The sequence below is a fragment of the Pipistrellus kuhlii genome, unplaced genomic scaffold (assembly GCF_014108245.1).
Source record: "Pipistrellus kuhlii isolate mPipKuh1 unplaced genomic scaffold, mPipKuh1.p scaffold_m20_p_3, whole genome shotgun sequence".
NCBI lineage: Eukaryota > Metazoa > Chordata > Mammalia > Chiroptera > Vespertilionidae > Pipistrellus > Pipistrellus kuhlii.
The window spans coordinates 17309459-17327004 of record NW_023425529.1 but is presented as its reverse complement, the minus strand read 5'-3'; the positions used below and the strand labels follow the sequence as shown (position 1 = coordinate 17327004).

The following is a 17546-nucleotide window of genomic DNA, read 5'->3' as shown; positions in this document are numbered from 1 at the left end:
CTTGTCCTTATATGTGCTGTTGGTAACTGTCCCTAGATCAGTTTGGGAAGGACTACAGGGTGTGTCTGAGGACTCCCTGTACAATATGAGACTTCTCATCACCTCCATTGCAGGCTCCAGCCCCAGTTGGGTGCATCTGGGAGGCAACCAATCAATGTGTCTCTTTCACATCTATGTTTCTCTCTGTCTCTGCCCCTCCTTCCCACTTTCTCTAAAAAAAATCAATGGAAAAAATATCCTCGGGTGAGTGTTAACAACAACAAAAGTGGCTCCTTGACTAGTGATGGCCGCAAAACATTATGAATATAATTAATGCTACTGAATTATACACGTAAAAATGGTTAGATTGATAAATTTTATGTCATGTATATTTTACCACACACACACACACACACACACACACACACACACACATAAAATGTCTCCTTTGAGGCCTGTGCCATCTGTCCCAGACTCTGCTCCTTCTTGTCATTATTATCCTCATACCTGCTCCCTCCCTCACAATGATCCAGGGCTCGGGTCCAGAACTCAGAATCCTTCTCAATTCTAAGATAGACCTACACTCAAAACAGCAGAAATGACTTTGTGATTCAAATGTGAAACAAAATGATAATATAAACTTACTAGAAAGAAATTTTGGAAGATGTACATCTGATCCTAGGTAGGAGATTCTAGGGGGAATACCAGAATTCACAATGGGGGCAGGGGAGTGCGAGAGACTGCCTTTATTAAAACTTAAAATGCATGAATGAAAGAAAGAAGTCTCCATGATGTCTAAAAACAAATAATAAAAAGAAAGAAATCACTTTCAACAACAGGTAATTCAGAGGAAAATACAAATAACTTGAGAAGATGCTCAGACAAACTAGCAGTTAGCAAAACACAGTTGGGGCAAAGTATGCCCTCTCTCCCCTATGCAATAATAATAATAAGCCAAAATTTAAAACTGAGAACATGTGGAACTGAGAAGGGCAGGGAGGATCAGTATTCTCATCCATTGCTTCTGTCTTTTCATAAAGGAATCTGGTAGCATCTGGTAACATTTTTAATTTGGCATGCATTTTAGGAATCTATCAGAGAGAAATAGGCCATAATGAACAAAAATGTTCACTGTAGTACTTATTTCACCTTCTCTACTAGTCCTCCCAAATCTTTTCCTATCTAGCATGTTCTTCACTTCAGGGCCCCCTACAACTTATTACAACTAGTCTGGCATAGGCTGCTGCCAACAGTCATGCAATAGTGGCAACTGAAGTCACTAAAGATGTAAGGCCTCTTGCCTCATCTGAGCTCAGTGCTGACCAGCAAACTGTCTCTCACCACATGCCTCTCTTTTCCCTTTGTGAAAATTCCAAACTTCTGACTTCCATACATCCCAATCCTATCACTTCCTCCTCCATTCTTAGCATGTGGCCTTGTCTTTTATTTCACAGATAAAATGGGGTTCACCAGACAAGAACAGTCTACATTTTTCTTCCCTATGTTTTCAAACATATCCTAGACACTTCTCCAAAGCGGACATGCAGATGGCCAAGGACAATACGAAAAAATGCTCAAAGTCACTAATCATCTGAGAAATGAAAATTAAAATGGCAATGAGGTATCACCTCACACCTGTCAGAATGGCTATCATCACAAATTGACAAAATGAAAAGTGCAGGTGAGGATGTGGAGAAAAGGAAACCCTGGTGCACTGCTATTGGGAATGCAGACTGGTGCAGCCATTTTGGAAAACAGTCTGGAGTTTCCTCAAAAAATTAAATATGGAACTTCCATTTGACCCAGTATATCCTAAGAAACCTGAAACACTGATCAGAAGGAATATATGCACCCCAATGTTCAGAGCGTAATTTACAATAGCTAAGATTTGGGAACAGCCTAAGTGCCCATCAAATGAGCACATAAAAAAACTGTGGTATATTTACACAATGGAATACTACGAGGCAATAAAAAAAAAATAGAACTCTTACCATCTGCAGTAGCATGAATGGACCTGGAGAGTATTATGCCAAGTTAAATAAGTCAGTCAGAGAAAGATTAGTATCTGTCAAAGAAAAAAACAAAACAAAACATTGAAACCTGTAAAGAATTTTAATGAGTTTATTTAAGCCAAACTGTGGACATATACCGGGAAGCAGAACCTCAATGAATTGAGATAATGCTCCGAAGAATGGAGGGTCACATTTCTATTTATACTTTGCAATCAAAGGAGGGACATAGGTGAGTGATGGATTAAGGAGGCCGGAGAAAGCAAAGCGATGGGAAACCCCTGGGATTGGATAAAAAGTAAAATGATGGACACGTACTCAGGTGGGTACAGGAACAATTAACATGATAACGAAGGAATTTGAGGCATTTGTCCTGGCACCCAGCACATTCGGTTGTGCCCCAGGGGCTCCAGAAAGAAAGGGAAGTTACCAATTACCCAGACATCTCACAGATATGTTATCTTGGAGGCAAAAAAGGCAAATGGGCTCAGTAAAGATCTAAGTTGATCTTTGTCAGGAAAAATATCAGCCTAGGACAGTGTTTTTCAACCTTTTTTGGGCAAAGGCACACTTGTTTCATGAAAAAAATCACGAGGCACACCACCATTAGAAAATGTTAAAAAATTTAACTCTGTGCCTATATTGACTTTATATAAAGTAATTCTCTTGAATAGGAATCAAATAAACACAAAGAAAGTATTTTATAATTACTTTATTATGAAATATTAAGTAAACAAAATAGTGAAAAATTATAAAATTCTTGTCTTGTCTGCACCTACGGCACACCAGGCAACATGTGCCGCGGAACAGCGGTTGAAAAACGCTGCCCTAGGACATAACTACCCACTATAACTTGTTTGTAGCTAAATATTTAATTTCCAGACCATCTTTTGTGGTTATTTTAGGTCTCTGAGTTTGCAAAACTGCCACACAGGCCTCCTCTGAGCTTGTCAGGTTAGTATGTGGCTCCTTTCATCCACATATCACGAGATCTCACTCATATGTGAAATCTAATGAACCAATGATCAAAAATAGACCCAATGACAGCAAACCCAACGCTAGAGGGCAGGGCAAGGACCAGCGGGGGAAAAAAGGGCCCTCGTGCTCTAGGTGGAAAGAGACTGCTCCAGGGAGGTCATTGGTGCCACCAGGGCTGACCTGTAACTGGCACGTTGTTGGGTTTGCTGTCATCTGGAATAATACTTGAAGTTTCGTTATTTGTAAAAGAAGAAATGTTTTTATTTTTTATTTTTTGTTAAAATCACCTGTTATGTTTGTTTGCAAAATTGTAACCTTTTTGCTTCTCAGGAATACAACGGTTGTCTTGCTCTTGATACAGACTGAGAAGCAGCAGTGTGTGAGAGAAGGCTGCCTTCCCACATCTAATAAACAAGCCGCATCTGTTTCTCTCAAAAAAAAAAAAATAGACCCAAGCCAAAACCCGTTTGGCTCAGTGGATAGAGCATCGGCCTGTGGACTCAAGGGTCCCAGGTTTGATTCCGGTCAAGGGCATGTACCTTGGTTGCGGGCACATGCCCAGTAGGGGGTGTTGAAGAGGCAGCTGATCGATGTTTCTCTCTCATAGATGTTTCTGACTTTCTATCCCTCTCCCTTCCTCTCTGTAAAAAAAATCAAAAAAATGTTTTTTTAAAAATAGACCCAAAGACATAGAAGCATGAACAGACTGTTGAACCTAAGAGGGAAGGCAGGGGAGAGTGGGTGGGACAAGATCAACCAATGAACTTGTGTGCATATAAACATAACCCTCGAACACAGACAATGGGGAGGTGAAGGCCTGGGGGAACTAGAGAAGGGGTAAAGGGGAGAATTCGGGATAGTATCTGGCTGGAAGAGGTTATTGGCAGGAAAGGAGGATCTATAGGATATTTTCAACAATAAAGATTTTTAAAAAGAAATCAGGCTGGAGCCAAGTACAAGCAATGAGTGGGCATTTCGGAGTTAAGAATTCTGAAGAGACTGAATCCAGGAAGTCACAGGAGCGACAGCTGTTGAACTGGGTTCTAGGAATCTGTGGGACTTCAACAGGCGGCTAATAACACTGAGGGTCGCCGCAGGGGTTCTTAGCAAAGGCACAAAGACTAAAAAAGAGTTACTTGCTCTTTAGGACACCAGAAATGCGCCCAGGATGGACAAACGTGGGCTGAGGATGCAGAAGAAACCTTGCGAACGAAGTGATGGCAGAGTGTGAGTCACGCAGAATGCTGAGAGTAACAACAAAAATAACAGCACACCCAAGGTACTCAACTGCAGAAAGGAAAGAACAAAGGCGTCGCTAAGAAAGCCAGAACGGCCACAACCCAATCACTCCCTACATCTTCCAGGCACCAACACCAGTGACAGCGAGACCCCAGGCCGCCAAATGGCGAAATAGTGCCTCCCGCAGGCGGCCAATTATCTGGGGAAATACCGCGAGGAGGAGAACTGGAATGAGAACTACAACTCCCATAAAGCCTGGAGCACAAACCCCCAACACACACCGTATTTCCGCTTCCGCCTTCTCACGTGCTCTCGTCCATCAGACCCACCCGGAAGCGGGCCGGGCATGTGATCGCGGGTGACCACACGTGACGAGCGCACCCCTTTTCTCCCTCCCCCTTCCCCCACCACCACCTCCACCCCTACCTCCCACTCCAGCGGAGAAGCCCGGAGGCGGGACTCTGGGATCCATTGGTAGAAAGGCCACCCGAAAAGGTGGAACTCAACTTGAAAATCTCGATAGCGATTGGAGTTGATAGGACAAGGGCGGAGCCTAAGGCCCACGATACTGTCCAATCAGCGTCCAGGACGGCCGGGTTGGGGAAAGGTGGTGAGAAGGTTCTGTGGTTCACCAGCCGCGGGGTCTGGTGGGAGGAGCAGTTGCCCAGCAGCCGCCCGGCGCTTCCTGTTTCCGGTTCCCGGAGCGGAGCACCGCGAGGCGCCGCGGGGGGACGCTGGCTGTGACAAGCCCTCTGGGAACGGGGTCTGCGGCTGGCCCCTCGCTGGCCCTGTCTCCCGGCCCCGGACGGGTCCTCCCCTGGGGAGTCTGAACTTCGGCTGCTCCCTTTGCCCCCGGCACGTGAGTAGGAGGGCTGGGTGATCGCTCACACCTCGGCGTCTTGTGACGGGGGACCGGGATCAGGAAGTGCCCCTTGTCCGGGTTTCCAGCCCAAAACACAGCCAAGGAGCCCTGGAGCGGGGGTGGAGGCGTAGGCGAGGGGGCCGGAGTCGCGGAGTGGGAAGGGAGTGATGAGAAAGGACCCGCCCCCACCTCCCACCCCCAGGCCATGGAGGGGATTTACGTTGTATTTGGGAGGGAGGGAAAAGGAGGGAAAGTCCCTAGGTGTGGAGAGTTCTGGAGGTGTCACTGGATACCTTGGGAGGAATGTTGGCCTGCGTCGCGAGGGAGGTAAAGTAGCAGCGATGGCCCCAGGCAGTTGGAAAGTTAGGAAACTAGAATTCCTAGACCCCCTGGGAGAAGTTGGGGGGTGTGGGGGGGAGTGTGTGGTGTAGGGAAGGGCAGCAGGACAGGGATTCTTCCTGTGTTTCTCTTGGTAGCGAGCTTCTGCCCTTGAGACATAAGAGCTACTCCTCAGGCTTTTTGATCTAATTAGGCTGCTCTTCTCCAAGTGTAGGGGGTGGGAGACAGAGGAGAAGGACTGGTGTGTCCATCAGAAATGAGTCAGAGAAAAGACAGTGGAAATTTCGTTGAAAAGTGGAACTCATGGCTAGGTCTTGGGTGAGGAAGCGAGGGTACAGAGAGACTCAGGGATGGAAGTTGCTTCCCAGTTCCTGGTTTAGTTTTTTGATCTTCCCACCGATGAAGAATTTTGTGGCCTTGCCAAATAGATCTGTCACATGATAAGAAAACGGAAGGGAGCTTTTCAAAATCTACAGCCCTGCCCCACGTTTCCAAAATAATCTAGGCACATCCCCACCTTTGAGGATCTAATGGTAGTGCATTGAAGAGGGACTGCCCAGCCCTTGGATTTCAGACTCTTCCTAATACATTTTTGCACCCCTGTACTTATCAGAAAATTTCCAGCGACTGCCTTTATGCCATGAATCGCCCAAATTGCTCCAGTAACTTCGTACGTATTTAATACTTAATATAATCTAGGACAAGTAACTTAACCACCGTAAAGCATCAGCTTCCTCATTTTTAAAATGGGAGAAATGATATCTGCTTTTCTGGGTTGTGAAGATTAAGTAACGTAATCGAGATAAAGCGCTCAGCATGTGCCACTGAAAGAGAAGAGTATAAATTGATTCTCATCCTAGCTTTTTGAACCAATAAACACGTGAAAACTAGTTTAACTCAGTTAGCGCTGACTGCCTTCTGTCCTTTCCCGATTTTGTGAGATTCTTTATTCTAATTTGGGAGCATAAATCATCAGCTGTTAACGGATGAGGAACTGACGTTGAGGCCAAAGAACACAGCTTTCTGTTTGAACATCCCTCTGGAAAAACTGGTCCTGAGGAGAAAAATCTTGAAAGCCTAGAATGTTGAAACTTTAAATTAGGTCCTTAAGAGAAGGTAAGGAAAATGGCGTGCTAAATCAGCCTAATAAAGGGTATCTTTTGTTTCTCTTCAGTAACTCAGCCGGTCGTGTCGTGTGTTGAGCAACGAGTTAATTTAGGGAAGGTAGGAGTTTGAGGTCTGAGCTCTTTATTCCACCTCCTAGGCAGTGAACTATGTGAGGCGTCACTTCCTCTTCCCATTCCCCTTCTTGCTTTGTCAAAAAGAAAGCAAAGCTTTGGCTGCCTACTCTGGTCCCCCACAAAAACTAATGTGAAAGGAGACAGATATGCATAGAGCGCGTAGACATAGACTGTCAGCTCTGAGAAAAGACGGTAAGAAATTTCTTATCTGGTTCACTCTACTGAGTCTGCCTCATCTGTAAAATAGGGACCGTAATTGTATTGACTGCATAGGGTTCTTGTAAGGGTTAATTAATGTATGTGAAGTGCTTCAAACAATGCCTGGCAGAAGGCAAGCACTCAAAGTGTTTCCTATTGGTGTGTTCATTGTGGTTATGGAACCCTCAGACTTTATGGTTGGATTTAAATCTTCTGTGGAAACACCTTATTAATATTACAGTAGTGGATTAATGTTTGGAGTACACAAAGCCAAGGAGACAACTTTCCATGCATTTGTTGTCCTGGTGGAGTGTGGGAAACCGTGGGTCAAATGTAAACTTGTTTAGGGGAGTGGAGAAGAAGCATTCAGGGCGCAGAGCTTCCATTTTCCTATCTTTAAACTTATCGGTACACCTTAAATTCTGCCTCTTTTCAAGATTTTTATTCTAAAAATGCAGCAAAGGTAGTGGGCAAGCATGGAAAAGAATTAGAGGACTTTAAAGAGTACTGGAACCAAAGTCCAGATTTGTAGTATTGGAAGCATTTTATTGTAAACTAGAGGCCTGGCGCACGAAAATTCATGCACTTGGGGAGATCCCTCAGCCTGGCCTGCACCCTCTCACAGTCCAGGATCCCTCAGGGAATGTCCATCTGCCAGCTTAGGCCTGCTCCCTGGGTGACTGGGCCTAAGCCGGCAGTCAGACATCCCTCTGGCAGCATGGGAACCCTCAGGGGATGTCCAACTAACCGCTAAGTGTTAGTTGGACATCCTTAGCACTGCCACAGAGGAGGGAGAGGCTCCCGCCACCACTGCTGCACTGGCCAGCCATGAGCCAGCTTCTGGCTGAGCAGCACCCTCCTTGTGGAAGCCCATTGTACTCCTGCGTTGAGAATCTGCCCCCTGGTGGTCAGTGCGCATCATAGCCACCTGTCATTCCACCATTAGGGAATGACATATTACCCTTTTATTATATAGGATGAGAAAGATTAGAAAGAATTAAATCTTTGTATCAGAAAAATTAATGATACTGTTATGAAATTAACAAATAGCAGTGGCCTCAAGGGTCATTAATGATACCAGAGTGAAGTCTTTTTTTCAGAGGTAAATCAGTGTGTCCTAGGTATGAAGATAGATAAAAAGAAAACGAGTTTGGGAAATAGGGCCCCATGTTCCATGTTTCTATTCTAGAGCAGTACAAGCAGCAAGTCAATTGGATTGACTAAGTTGTAAAGTGACTTGGTGACCCCCAGGGATTGTCAGGAATTTGGAGTATAGAAAAATAACTGTACTTACTGGACGCCTAGAAATTCTTGAAATTTGTGACTTGTAGAGCCTAAGTTTATCTTTGGAAGACTTCTTCAAACTACTCATTTTGACCTGGTGGATTTTCTTCCTATCTATACATATAAAAGCCTACGCAACCGTTACAACTGAACGACCAGTCAGCCGGTCACTAATACGCGCATTGACCACCTGGGGGCAGATGCTCAACACAGGAGCTGCCCCCGGTGGTCAGTGTGCTCCCACAGGGGGAGTGCTGCTCAGCCAGAAGCTGGGCTCACAGCTGGCGAGCACAGCGACCATGGCGAGGGCCTCACCTGCCACCTTAGCGGGGAGCGGGCCTAAGCTGGCAGGCAGACATCCCCCAAGAGGTCCCAGACTGCAAGAGGGCACATGCCAGGCTGAGGGATCCCTTCCCCCATACCCCACTGGGCCTCTAGTTTCAGTATCAGACAGGGCCCAACGTATTCAGTCTCTTTCTTTTATATCTTTTTTAATAGCTTTCAAACAGAATCTTTCAAGTGTCAATGTGTAATTTGAGAGTTACAGACCCTATCAAGTGTCAGATTGTAATTTGAGTGTTGTCTTAAGGAGGGCCACTGGCTTAAGCAGTATTTATGAACTCTAGCCCCTGCACACACTTCTCAGCTATTCATTTCCTGTGTTTATGGCAAGTTCCAGGCAGAGCCCCCATCCCTCTGGCCTCAACCTCTTCCCTTTAATATGTGGCTGCAAAACTTGTTTGATCCTGCCAGGAGCATATTCTTGTGTCAAAGTTCAAGCCTTGCATGGCCGGTATGGGGAAACTGCACAGTGTTTAAAGTATTAAACTTTAAGTGAGCTATCGCAGTCTAACTTCACCAAACAGTAAAGAGGCAAGGATGTCTCTTCTCAGGCCGTCATCATTCTTCCTTCTGGATTTACCTGTGAATTAGACTGAAGCTTATATGTATGAGCTTCCTGTTGCAGTTGCTTTTGGCAGAGAGATATTAAAATCTGCTATTTGTTGCATATGCCGAAGAATCTTACACTTGCCGCATAATCGAAATATCATTCATTGGTAGAACCTAAGTATTCTGTACCTTGGTTGGTCCTTCTGACAGTTTCTAGAACAAAACAACAACAAAATGTGTCTTTTTTCCCCCAATAGAACTGAGGAGTTGATAAACTGCTTTGGAAGTTGAGATATTCTTTTTAAGCACACCTTGCAGAAATTATCAACAACAGCCTGTAGACAGTAACTCTTCATCAAGGCCAGCAGTGTCCTCTTTGCTGAAGTACATTGTTTCCTGTCCCGAAGGGGCACAGGAAGGACAGCAGGTGAGCAATAGTGTCAGCTAGAGAGGCTTTCAAAATAAGTTGGGGCGAGGAGGGGAGGGTAAGAAGCTTAGAAACCTAAGAATCCAATTGAGAATATTAGGAGACAGGAAAATAATAACTTGGATGAGAGCTAAAAGTTTGAAATAGGCAGATACAAGAAACAAAACCAACTTCACCATAATGAAGAAAACTGGCTATTGTAAAATATGAGGTGATAGGTGGAAGATAAAAAGGTTTAAAAAATACCTTTCATTTGGCACACATTCATATGCCTTATCTCTTTCCCTTCTCTTCTGGATCCTCCCCGCTTCTCCCAGCATACACACTTTCTCCCAAAAGGATGTCCCCCTTCTACAGCTGCTGGGGGACTGGACTGCTGCTGCTGCTCCTCCTGGCCATCACAGTAAGAGAATCCTGGCAGGCAGAAGAAAAAACCTGCGACCTGGTAGGAGAAACGGGGAAAGAATCAGAGAGAGAGCTGGCTGTACTGAAGAGAATGACACCACTGTTCACCAAAAGGTAAAAATGAGAAGAACCTTAACGAGCTAAAGAAAATATTTTTTTTCCCTCCCTAGCCTCTCCAGACAACCTATGGTACTCATCCCACCTCCACAGACCCAGCTCTCCAACTTTGGATAGTCCCCAGATCTCCGGACCCCAGGACCTGACAGACCCTAACTTCCCTCTCCCCACCCCCCGTACCCCGGGCCCAGGGGCTCTTGGAGGGAGGTGGTTATAGGTGATACCAGAGAAGGGCTTTTTTGTTGTTATCCTCACCCCAATATATTTTTTCCATTGATTTGTAGGAGGATGGCAGGGAGGGAGGGGAGAGAGAGAAAGAAAGAAACATCAAGACACATCGATTGGTTGCCTCCCGCAAGTGCCCTGATGCACCCATGCCCTGAAGGGTGCACCCATGCCCTGCAACTTGGGTATGTGCCCTTGATGGGGAATCGAACCTGAGACCCTTCAGTGTGTGGGTCAGTGCTTTAACCACTGAGAAACAACCATTGCAAAGAAGGGCTTTTTTAAAAGACTTTTTCAACTCTTACTGATTTTATTTTGGTATTACTATTAAATATGCAGGGAATACATGTATAATACCCTCCCCTCTATCTTTATCTGGGATAGCTAGTGCTATCATGCTTACTTTTATGATACAGAGCAAATTCTCACCCAGTTTTTGTAGCTTTATGCATTTCTCTAATGCAGAAGAAGAGCTGCTTCTAAGGCTGGATCCAAGAGACCAGCTTGTAGGAATTTAAAAAGCATTATTAAATTCTTACATGTAATAGGACTTTAGAAGTATCAGATAAGCATATTTATGCCTATGCATGTCATCATCAGTGTTGAGAATCTTCAGTTCTATAAATCTGAAGATGAGATGAAGGAACAAGAGAGTATCCCATGAACATAGACCCTTATTCATAGGGAAATGGTAGCTAGCACTTTAGCAAAGTCCAGAGCAGAGATACTCTAGGAATAGCTAGCTGTCTGCGTGGCATATTTAAATCAGTCATCATCAGCAATTAGGATGGTCTGTCCTAATTGATGAGACGTTAAAGTAGATAATGCCAATTTTAGATACTATGGCTGTTTCATCTCTTATTCATCATTCTGGTGAATATGCAGGAAGACTGTCAGGGTCATTGTTGTCTCATGATTTAGCAAATATTCATTGTTACATTTAGCCATGACATCAGATAAATTGAATGCACCTTTTTGGGGATCAGAGGTTGGAGGGTAAAAGGAAGAAAGGCTAATAGCTAATAACTCTCCTCTTCTTTCTCCTCACTTCCTGACAGCTTTGAGAGCACTGTGGGCCAGGGCCAAGACACCTATATGTACAGATTCAGAGTGTGCAGGGAAGCTGGTAACCACTCCTCCGGGGCAGGCCTGGTGCAGATCAACAAAAGTAACGGGAAGGAGACTGTGGTGGGGAGAATCAACGAGACTCACATCTACAATGGAAGTAAGACTCTCACTGTTGTCTGATCAATTGATCCCAAATCAGTCTCTCAGGCAATCCTATATGTCTCCCCCAGTCTCTTCAGAACTTCATATGGTATGTGTGGTTCAGCATACCTGAGACTATAAACCACAGGGAACTTAGTCCCACAGATCCTCTGAGCCAATGCTCAGGAATTTATGTATTTGTTTTAAAGTTAGGGGAAAGCTTACGCAAAGAAAGAAGAATTTAATGGAATTATATAGACTGGGGCTTGAAAATGTCAACCACGACCTTTTCTCATCAGATTAATCAGACTTTGCCAGTAAAGTTATAAGAGGTCAAGTTTTGCAAACCCGTCTACAAAAATTTCTCCACCAACTTGTGATAATGATGGTGATAATATTTCTCAAAAGTCAGTCTTATTGCTGGAAAAGATTACGTAAGCACTTACAATCTAGCTCGCTCTGCTTGCCTCAGCTGGCCACCCGCCCACCGCCACGGATTTGTGCCCGAGTAGCGAGTAGCTCGCTGCCGCCTGCCCATCACCGCTAGTCCCTATCTACTGCTTGTAGCTCACTGCCCCGCCCTCCTGTAGCTCTCCACATTTGTAGATTGGTTGTGATGTTATGGTGTAACGGATAATTAGCAGATTCCTCTCGTATAGAATTCTTTCCCTTAAGGCGGGCCTGAGGAACTTTTTTTCTGCCAAGGGCCATTTGGATATCTGTTATATCATTCGCAGGCCATTATCAATTTAAAAGTTAGTCTCCTGCCCTGACCGGTTTGGCTCAGTGGATCGAGTGTCGGCCTGCAGATTGAAGGGTCCCTAGTTCGATTCCAGTCAAGGGCATGTACCTTGGTTGCGGGCACATTCCCAGTAGGGGCTGTGTAGGAGGCAGCTGATTGATGTTTCTCTCTCATCAATGTCTCTAACTCTCTATCCCTCCCTTCCTCTCTATAAAAAAAAAAATCAATAAATATATTCAGTAAATAAATAAATAAATAAATAAAATAAAAGTTAGCCGCCTATATTTGGCCAAACATTGAATTAACTCACCCCTAAAGCCTTGGTGAGCCAGACCAAATGCTTTCCCTGCCCTTCTGCAGCCCTCAGGCCAGGCATTCCCCACCCCTGCCTGAAGCTGATAAATTATCCCCCTAAATAATATAAATGACAAAAGACTGAGTTTTGACCCATTTTATATTGACTTTAATGACTGAGAAATCATTTTACCTTTTTTACTGTTTTCATATATGCAAAATTGGAAGCAGAATCCTTACCTTACTGAGCCTACATGACTTTTTGAATCAAATATTTTGCAAAAGAAATTTGAAAAAAAGAAGAAATGCCTCCCAGTCTTAAAAAACAGCCACTGTGAACTTCTCTGTGGCTAATTTAAATCCTGGGCTTTCCCCACCACCCACTAACTGTAAGGGGCGGCTTCCTTTGATGTGTGCCATTGTTAAGGAATGGATCACAATTCGTTTTGTACTATCAGTAATCTGCCTTTAATGTGGAAAGTTAAGATTTTACTTTTAATTGATTGATTGATTTTTTTAAAATTTTTGTTGATTTCAGAGAGGAAGAGAGGGATAGAGAGAGAAAAACATCAGTGATGAGAGAGAATCACTGATCGGCTGCCTCCTGCACCCCCCTACTGGGCATTGAGCCCGAAATCCAGGCATGTGCCCTTAGCCGGAATTGAACCTGGAACTCCAGTCCACCGCCAATGCTCTATCCACTGAGCCAAACTGGCTAAGGTGAAAATTAAGATTCTTGTATGAATATTAGACAACTTCTTAGTTATCTAAGCAAGGGAATATAAAGCAAGTTTTAGCTTGGCATTTCCAGTATTCAGAGTTCATACTGATGAGGGTTATTTTAATTAAAACCGATGTGTCTGAACATCCCAATTCCATCTTATCACAGTATCCAGGTCTGTCTCTGCTTTTCCCCCACCCCCAAAGCTCCATTTTCCTTGTGCCTCTTCAGGTAATTGGATTATGCTGATCTATAAAGGGGGTGATGAATATGACAATCACTGTGGCAAGGAGCAGCGCCGTGCAGTGGTGATGATCTCCTGCAATCGACATACCCTAGCGGTGAGGCGCCCGGGGGCATGTGAGCCTAACGAGATACCAGGACTGACCTGAGGTGGGAGAGACCTTCCAGAGGGTACAAGATACTTTGGGATGGAATAGGGAAAACTCGAGGTTCAATTCTTTCCTGCATCGAGATACCAGTCTTCCAGTAGACGTGGAAAATTGGACCGGGAAAACAATGTTGGGAGTCCCAACATTTTAAATGTGTCTTGCCCTTTCATCATCAGGACAATTTTATCCCTGTGTCCGAGGAGCGAGGCAAAGTCCAAGAATGTTTCTACCTCTTTGAGATGGAGAGTAGCGTGGCCTGTCCCCCAGAGGTCTCCCACCTCAGTGTGGGCTCTATCTTACTTGTCACGTAAGTGCTCTTTTTTTCCTTATCAATCCAAGCCTTTCCCTTTTTTCTTTTTCTTTTGTTTTAGTCCTCACCTGATTATATGTTTTTAATGATTTTTAAATAGAGAGGAAGGGACGGGGGAAGGAAAAGAGAAACATCCATCGATTGCCTCCCACTTGAGCCCCAACCCAGGAATCAAACCCACAGCTTGGGTATGTGCCCTGACTGAGACGACACTCCCAACTAAGCTGCACCAGCCAGGGCTCCCTTTTATTTTATTTTTTTAATTCATAATTTCTTGGATGCATATGGACATAAGTTTTGTAAGAGCGGGGAGAGATCATTGGGAGGTGAAAATCCTCACTAAACTATACAAAGTATAATAAATATTCACATTTGAAGGTGCATTTCCCCTGCTGGAGAGCTGGACAGTATTTAATTCTATCCATTAGAATAGCAGTTTTCAGCCAGTGTGCTGTGATACACTAGTGTGCTACAAGAAATTTTAAAACATGCAATCCGGACTAATAAAGGGCACTGATCTCTTTTCCCTTAAATTATCAAATTGAAAAATGACAACAGCCCAGCTGGGGTGGCTCACTACAGGAGCATTAACATATGAACCAGGAGGTGATGGTTCGATTCCCTGTCAGGGGATATGCCCAGGTTTTAAGCTGTTTCCCCAGTAGGAGGTACGCAGGAAGTTGCAGATAAGTGATTCTCATCATTAATGTTTCTCTCTCCCCTTCTCCTTGCCTGAAATCAATTTTTAAAAATTTAATTTTTTTAAATAATGACCCTGTCTGATGTGGCTCAGTTGCTTGGAGCATTGTCCTGTGCACCAAAAGGTCATTCCCAAACCCGGTCAGGGCACATGCCCAGTTTCAGGTTCCATCCCTGAAGGGGTACATACAGGAGACAGCCATCAATGCTTCTCCTTCCCTCTCCCTTTCTCTTTCTCTAAAATCGGGTTGTTTTTTTTTTTTTAGCCCTGGCCTGTGTGGCTCAGTTGGTTGGAGAATTATTCTATACGCTGAAAGGTTGTGGGTTCGATTCCTGGTCAGGGCAAATACCTGGGTTGTAGCTTTGAGCTCTGGTCAAGAGGCAACCGATTGATGTTTCTCTCTCCCCTCTCTTCCTCTCTAAATTTTTTTTTTTTTTTTAATGTATCCAAGATGAGGATTAAAAGAGTTATTTTAAAGTTTTTTTAAAAAAATGAAACAACCAACACAGGAATAGTCCTCTGGTATGAATGAGTCAAAATTACACTTTTTTTTTGTCATATTTGCAAAAAATATATTTTCAGATGTGCTGCAGATGGTTAAAAATTGCTGCATTAGATTATTAGAACTTTTGGACAGACAGAATCATGTATATAAGAGTGACTGTTGCCAGAAGTAGTCGTTTTTTTGTGAGCGATTTGCTTTTCTCAGACAATGCTCTAATTGGTTTTCTAGGGAAGCTACCAGTCCTTTTTCATTTAATTTCACTACCTTTCCCCCTTGTTTTTATAAAGCACAGCTCACAAAACAGCTAACAGTGAGTACAGAGATTATCCTTAGTACCTGAGTTTTGCTGTTTCTTGGTTTTTTTAAAGTATAGCTCTTTCTTCAACAGGTTTGCCTCACTGGTTGCTGTCTATATCATCGGGGGGTTCCTGTACCAGCGATTGGTGGTGGGAGCCAAGGGAATGGAGCAGTTTCCCCACTTGGCCTTCTGGCAGGATGTTGGCAACCTGGTAGCAGTAAGTAACAGGGCAGCTGGCCGGGCCTGTGACCTGCACACAAGGTTGAGTGACCAACCAGCTGGTTTGCCCAGACAGGTTTCCTGAGACACAGCATACCAAGTCAGTTGGTTGCCCCTAGTACTAAGCAGCATAGCCTCTTACTGTCCGGCCTCGCTAAGACTTGGCTAGAAGAGCAATACTGCTGCTTAGATTTAAGAATCTGATACAGCTGTTCAGGGGCCTAGATAGGAAGGTAAGACCTAATTAGAATTTTTCTCCCATTTCCTCACATTCAATTTAGGCCATTTGTTGAGCTTTGAGGGTTTCTCTTCATTATACCTGGAGAAAACTAGTGCTTGCACATTCTTAGACCATAAATATACTTTGCCTTACCTTAAAGTTGGTTATTCCAAATGACCATTTTCTTCCTTTCTTTCCCTACAGGATGGCTGTGACTTTGTGTGCCGTTCTAAACCCAGAAATGTGCCTGCTACATACCGTGGTGTGGGGGATGATCAGCTGGGGGAGGATTCAGAAGAAAGGGATGATCATTTACTACCAATGTGAATGCACTTTATACACCCAGCATCTTCAGACCCCCCGAACCAAAGCATACTCAGCCAGATTTCTTACGCAGTCTATTGCAGCCTCGCACCCTCCCCTTCATGTTGCTCTTGCTTTCAGTTTGCTTTTGGTTTACATCCTTTTCTCACTATAGAAATGCCTTCCCTTTGTTCCCTATGTTTGTTTTTCCTTCTAGAGAGGTACTATAAGGCCTGTGACAAAAGGCACGATGCCTTGGTATAGGAAGGTACATGTAGGATTAAACGAGCAAAAGGATGGCAGATGTGCTGGCCTTTTCAAACACCTTTTCACACGTTTTTGAGACACTGGAGTTCTTTAAAAAAGCAAAGAAAATTTATTTATACAAGATTTGGTTGCTTTCATGCTCGTAGTCTCCATAAGAACCTGCATTAAGTTCTTGCTGCTTGGGGCTACTTTGCAGTCAATACTTGTAGTCCAAGTAGTCATTTGGTCTGAACCTGGGGATGTGACAGACCCGCTTTGTGGGGTTAGGATGGGAAAATGTGAAATTTCCCAGTCGGAAGCCTAGAAGGCACCATCCCATCGTTCATCGGCATTACAGTAACTTTGGCCCTGGATTGTGGTCTTGCAGTTATTAGTCCACGTGTAGCCAAAACGCCTAATCCACAAACCTAGTCTTAAAAAGGGAAACTGAAAGTGATCTCTCCCACTTGGAGTTGAAGTTGTCAAAGCCTTTCTTACCAGTGTTTCTAAACATGTAGCACTTTCTTCACAGGCATGTCATTTTGACTTTTTTTTTAATCTGGAAAGGGAATGGAGATAGAAGCAGGATACCTAGGGCCCTGCATTCTCTGCTCTGGGTGTGGGATTCTGCTATACCTGTCCCTGCTTCTGGCTCAGGGAAGTCTCTTCTTGCCCACATCTCTGGGGGAAGTTTTTAATGCTCTCCACCTTTCTATTTAGGCCATGTGCCCAGAAGCCTGGCCTGATCTTTATTTAATAGTGAACCTGTGCCATTGAAGAGTAACCTGGCTCCATGGGGCACAAGAGGATGGAATCCACCGGCAGGGGCCTTTCATAGCCTTAGAGGAGAAATTTATTTCATCCTTGGACTTTTAAATACTGTTGGAATGACTTTTTTCTTTATAAACAGGGAAAATAATGTTACAAAAAAGCATCTTTTTGTTATTTGTTTGCACCCTTCCCCCACACTCTAGTGTTTTAAAAATGCAAAAAAGAAAAAAAAACCTAACATTTTTATACAAAAACACTTGAAAGATTAAAAAAAAAAAAAAACCATGTTGGCCTAGTTATTTGTGTGAAAGGTAGAGACTAGAAACGCTGGTTTAGAGTAAGACAACTGAGACCAATTTTTATCCTTTTACTGAAGAGGAAAAAAATATTGAATATTTTTGTTGTATAAGGAATAGCGCCTA

The 17546-nt window shown here is 43.9% G+C and overlaps 1 protein-coding gene across 4 annotated transcripts; it reads left to right on the top strand.

Annotated features, from left to right (window-relative positions):
• The first annotated feature begins 4906 nt into the window (after positions 1-4906).
• M6PR (mannose-6-phosphate receptor, cation dependent) lies at positions 4907-17340 on the top strand. Of its 4 annotated transcripts, XM_036457379.2 has the most exons (9): positions 4912-5064; positions 9278-9447; positions 9765-9966; positions 11253-11419; positions 13392-13501; positions 13729-13859; positions 15456-15582; positions 16009-16127; positions 17074-17340. In XM_036457379.2, the coding sequence occupies exons 3-9, from the start codon at positions 9788-9790 to the stop codon at positions 17108-17110; spliced, it is 870 nt and encodes a 289-aa protein (XP_036313272.1). In that variant the 5' UTR covers positions 4912-5064; positions 9278-9447; positions 9765-9787; the 3' UTR covers positions 17111-17340. The 4 variants fall into 4 exon arrangements, with proteins under 4 accessions (XP_036313275.1, XP_036313274.1, XP_036313272.1 ...); XM_036457381.2 differs by lacking the exon at positions 15456-15582 and having other exon boundaries at positions 4908-5064; XM_036457380.2 differs by lacking the exon at positions 17074-17340 and having other exon boundaries at positions 4913-5064; positions 16009-16346.
• Positions 17341-17546: the final 206 nt, after the last annotated feature.

Coding starts and splice junctions, on each gene's coding strand:
- M6PR (XM_036457379.2), top strand. CDS start 9,788: ATGTCCCCCTTCTACAGCTGCTGGGGGACTGGACTGCTGCTGCTGCTC. Junction 15,583..16,008: donor ATGTTGGCAACCTGGTAGCA/GTAAGTAACAGG, acceptor CTTTCCCTACAG/GATGGCTGTGACTTTGTGTG. Junction 16,128..17,073: donor GATGATCATTTACTACCAAT/GTGAATGCACTT, acceptor CTTTCTATTTAG/GCCATGTGCCCAGAAGCCTG.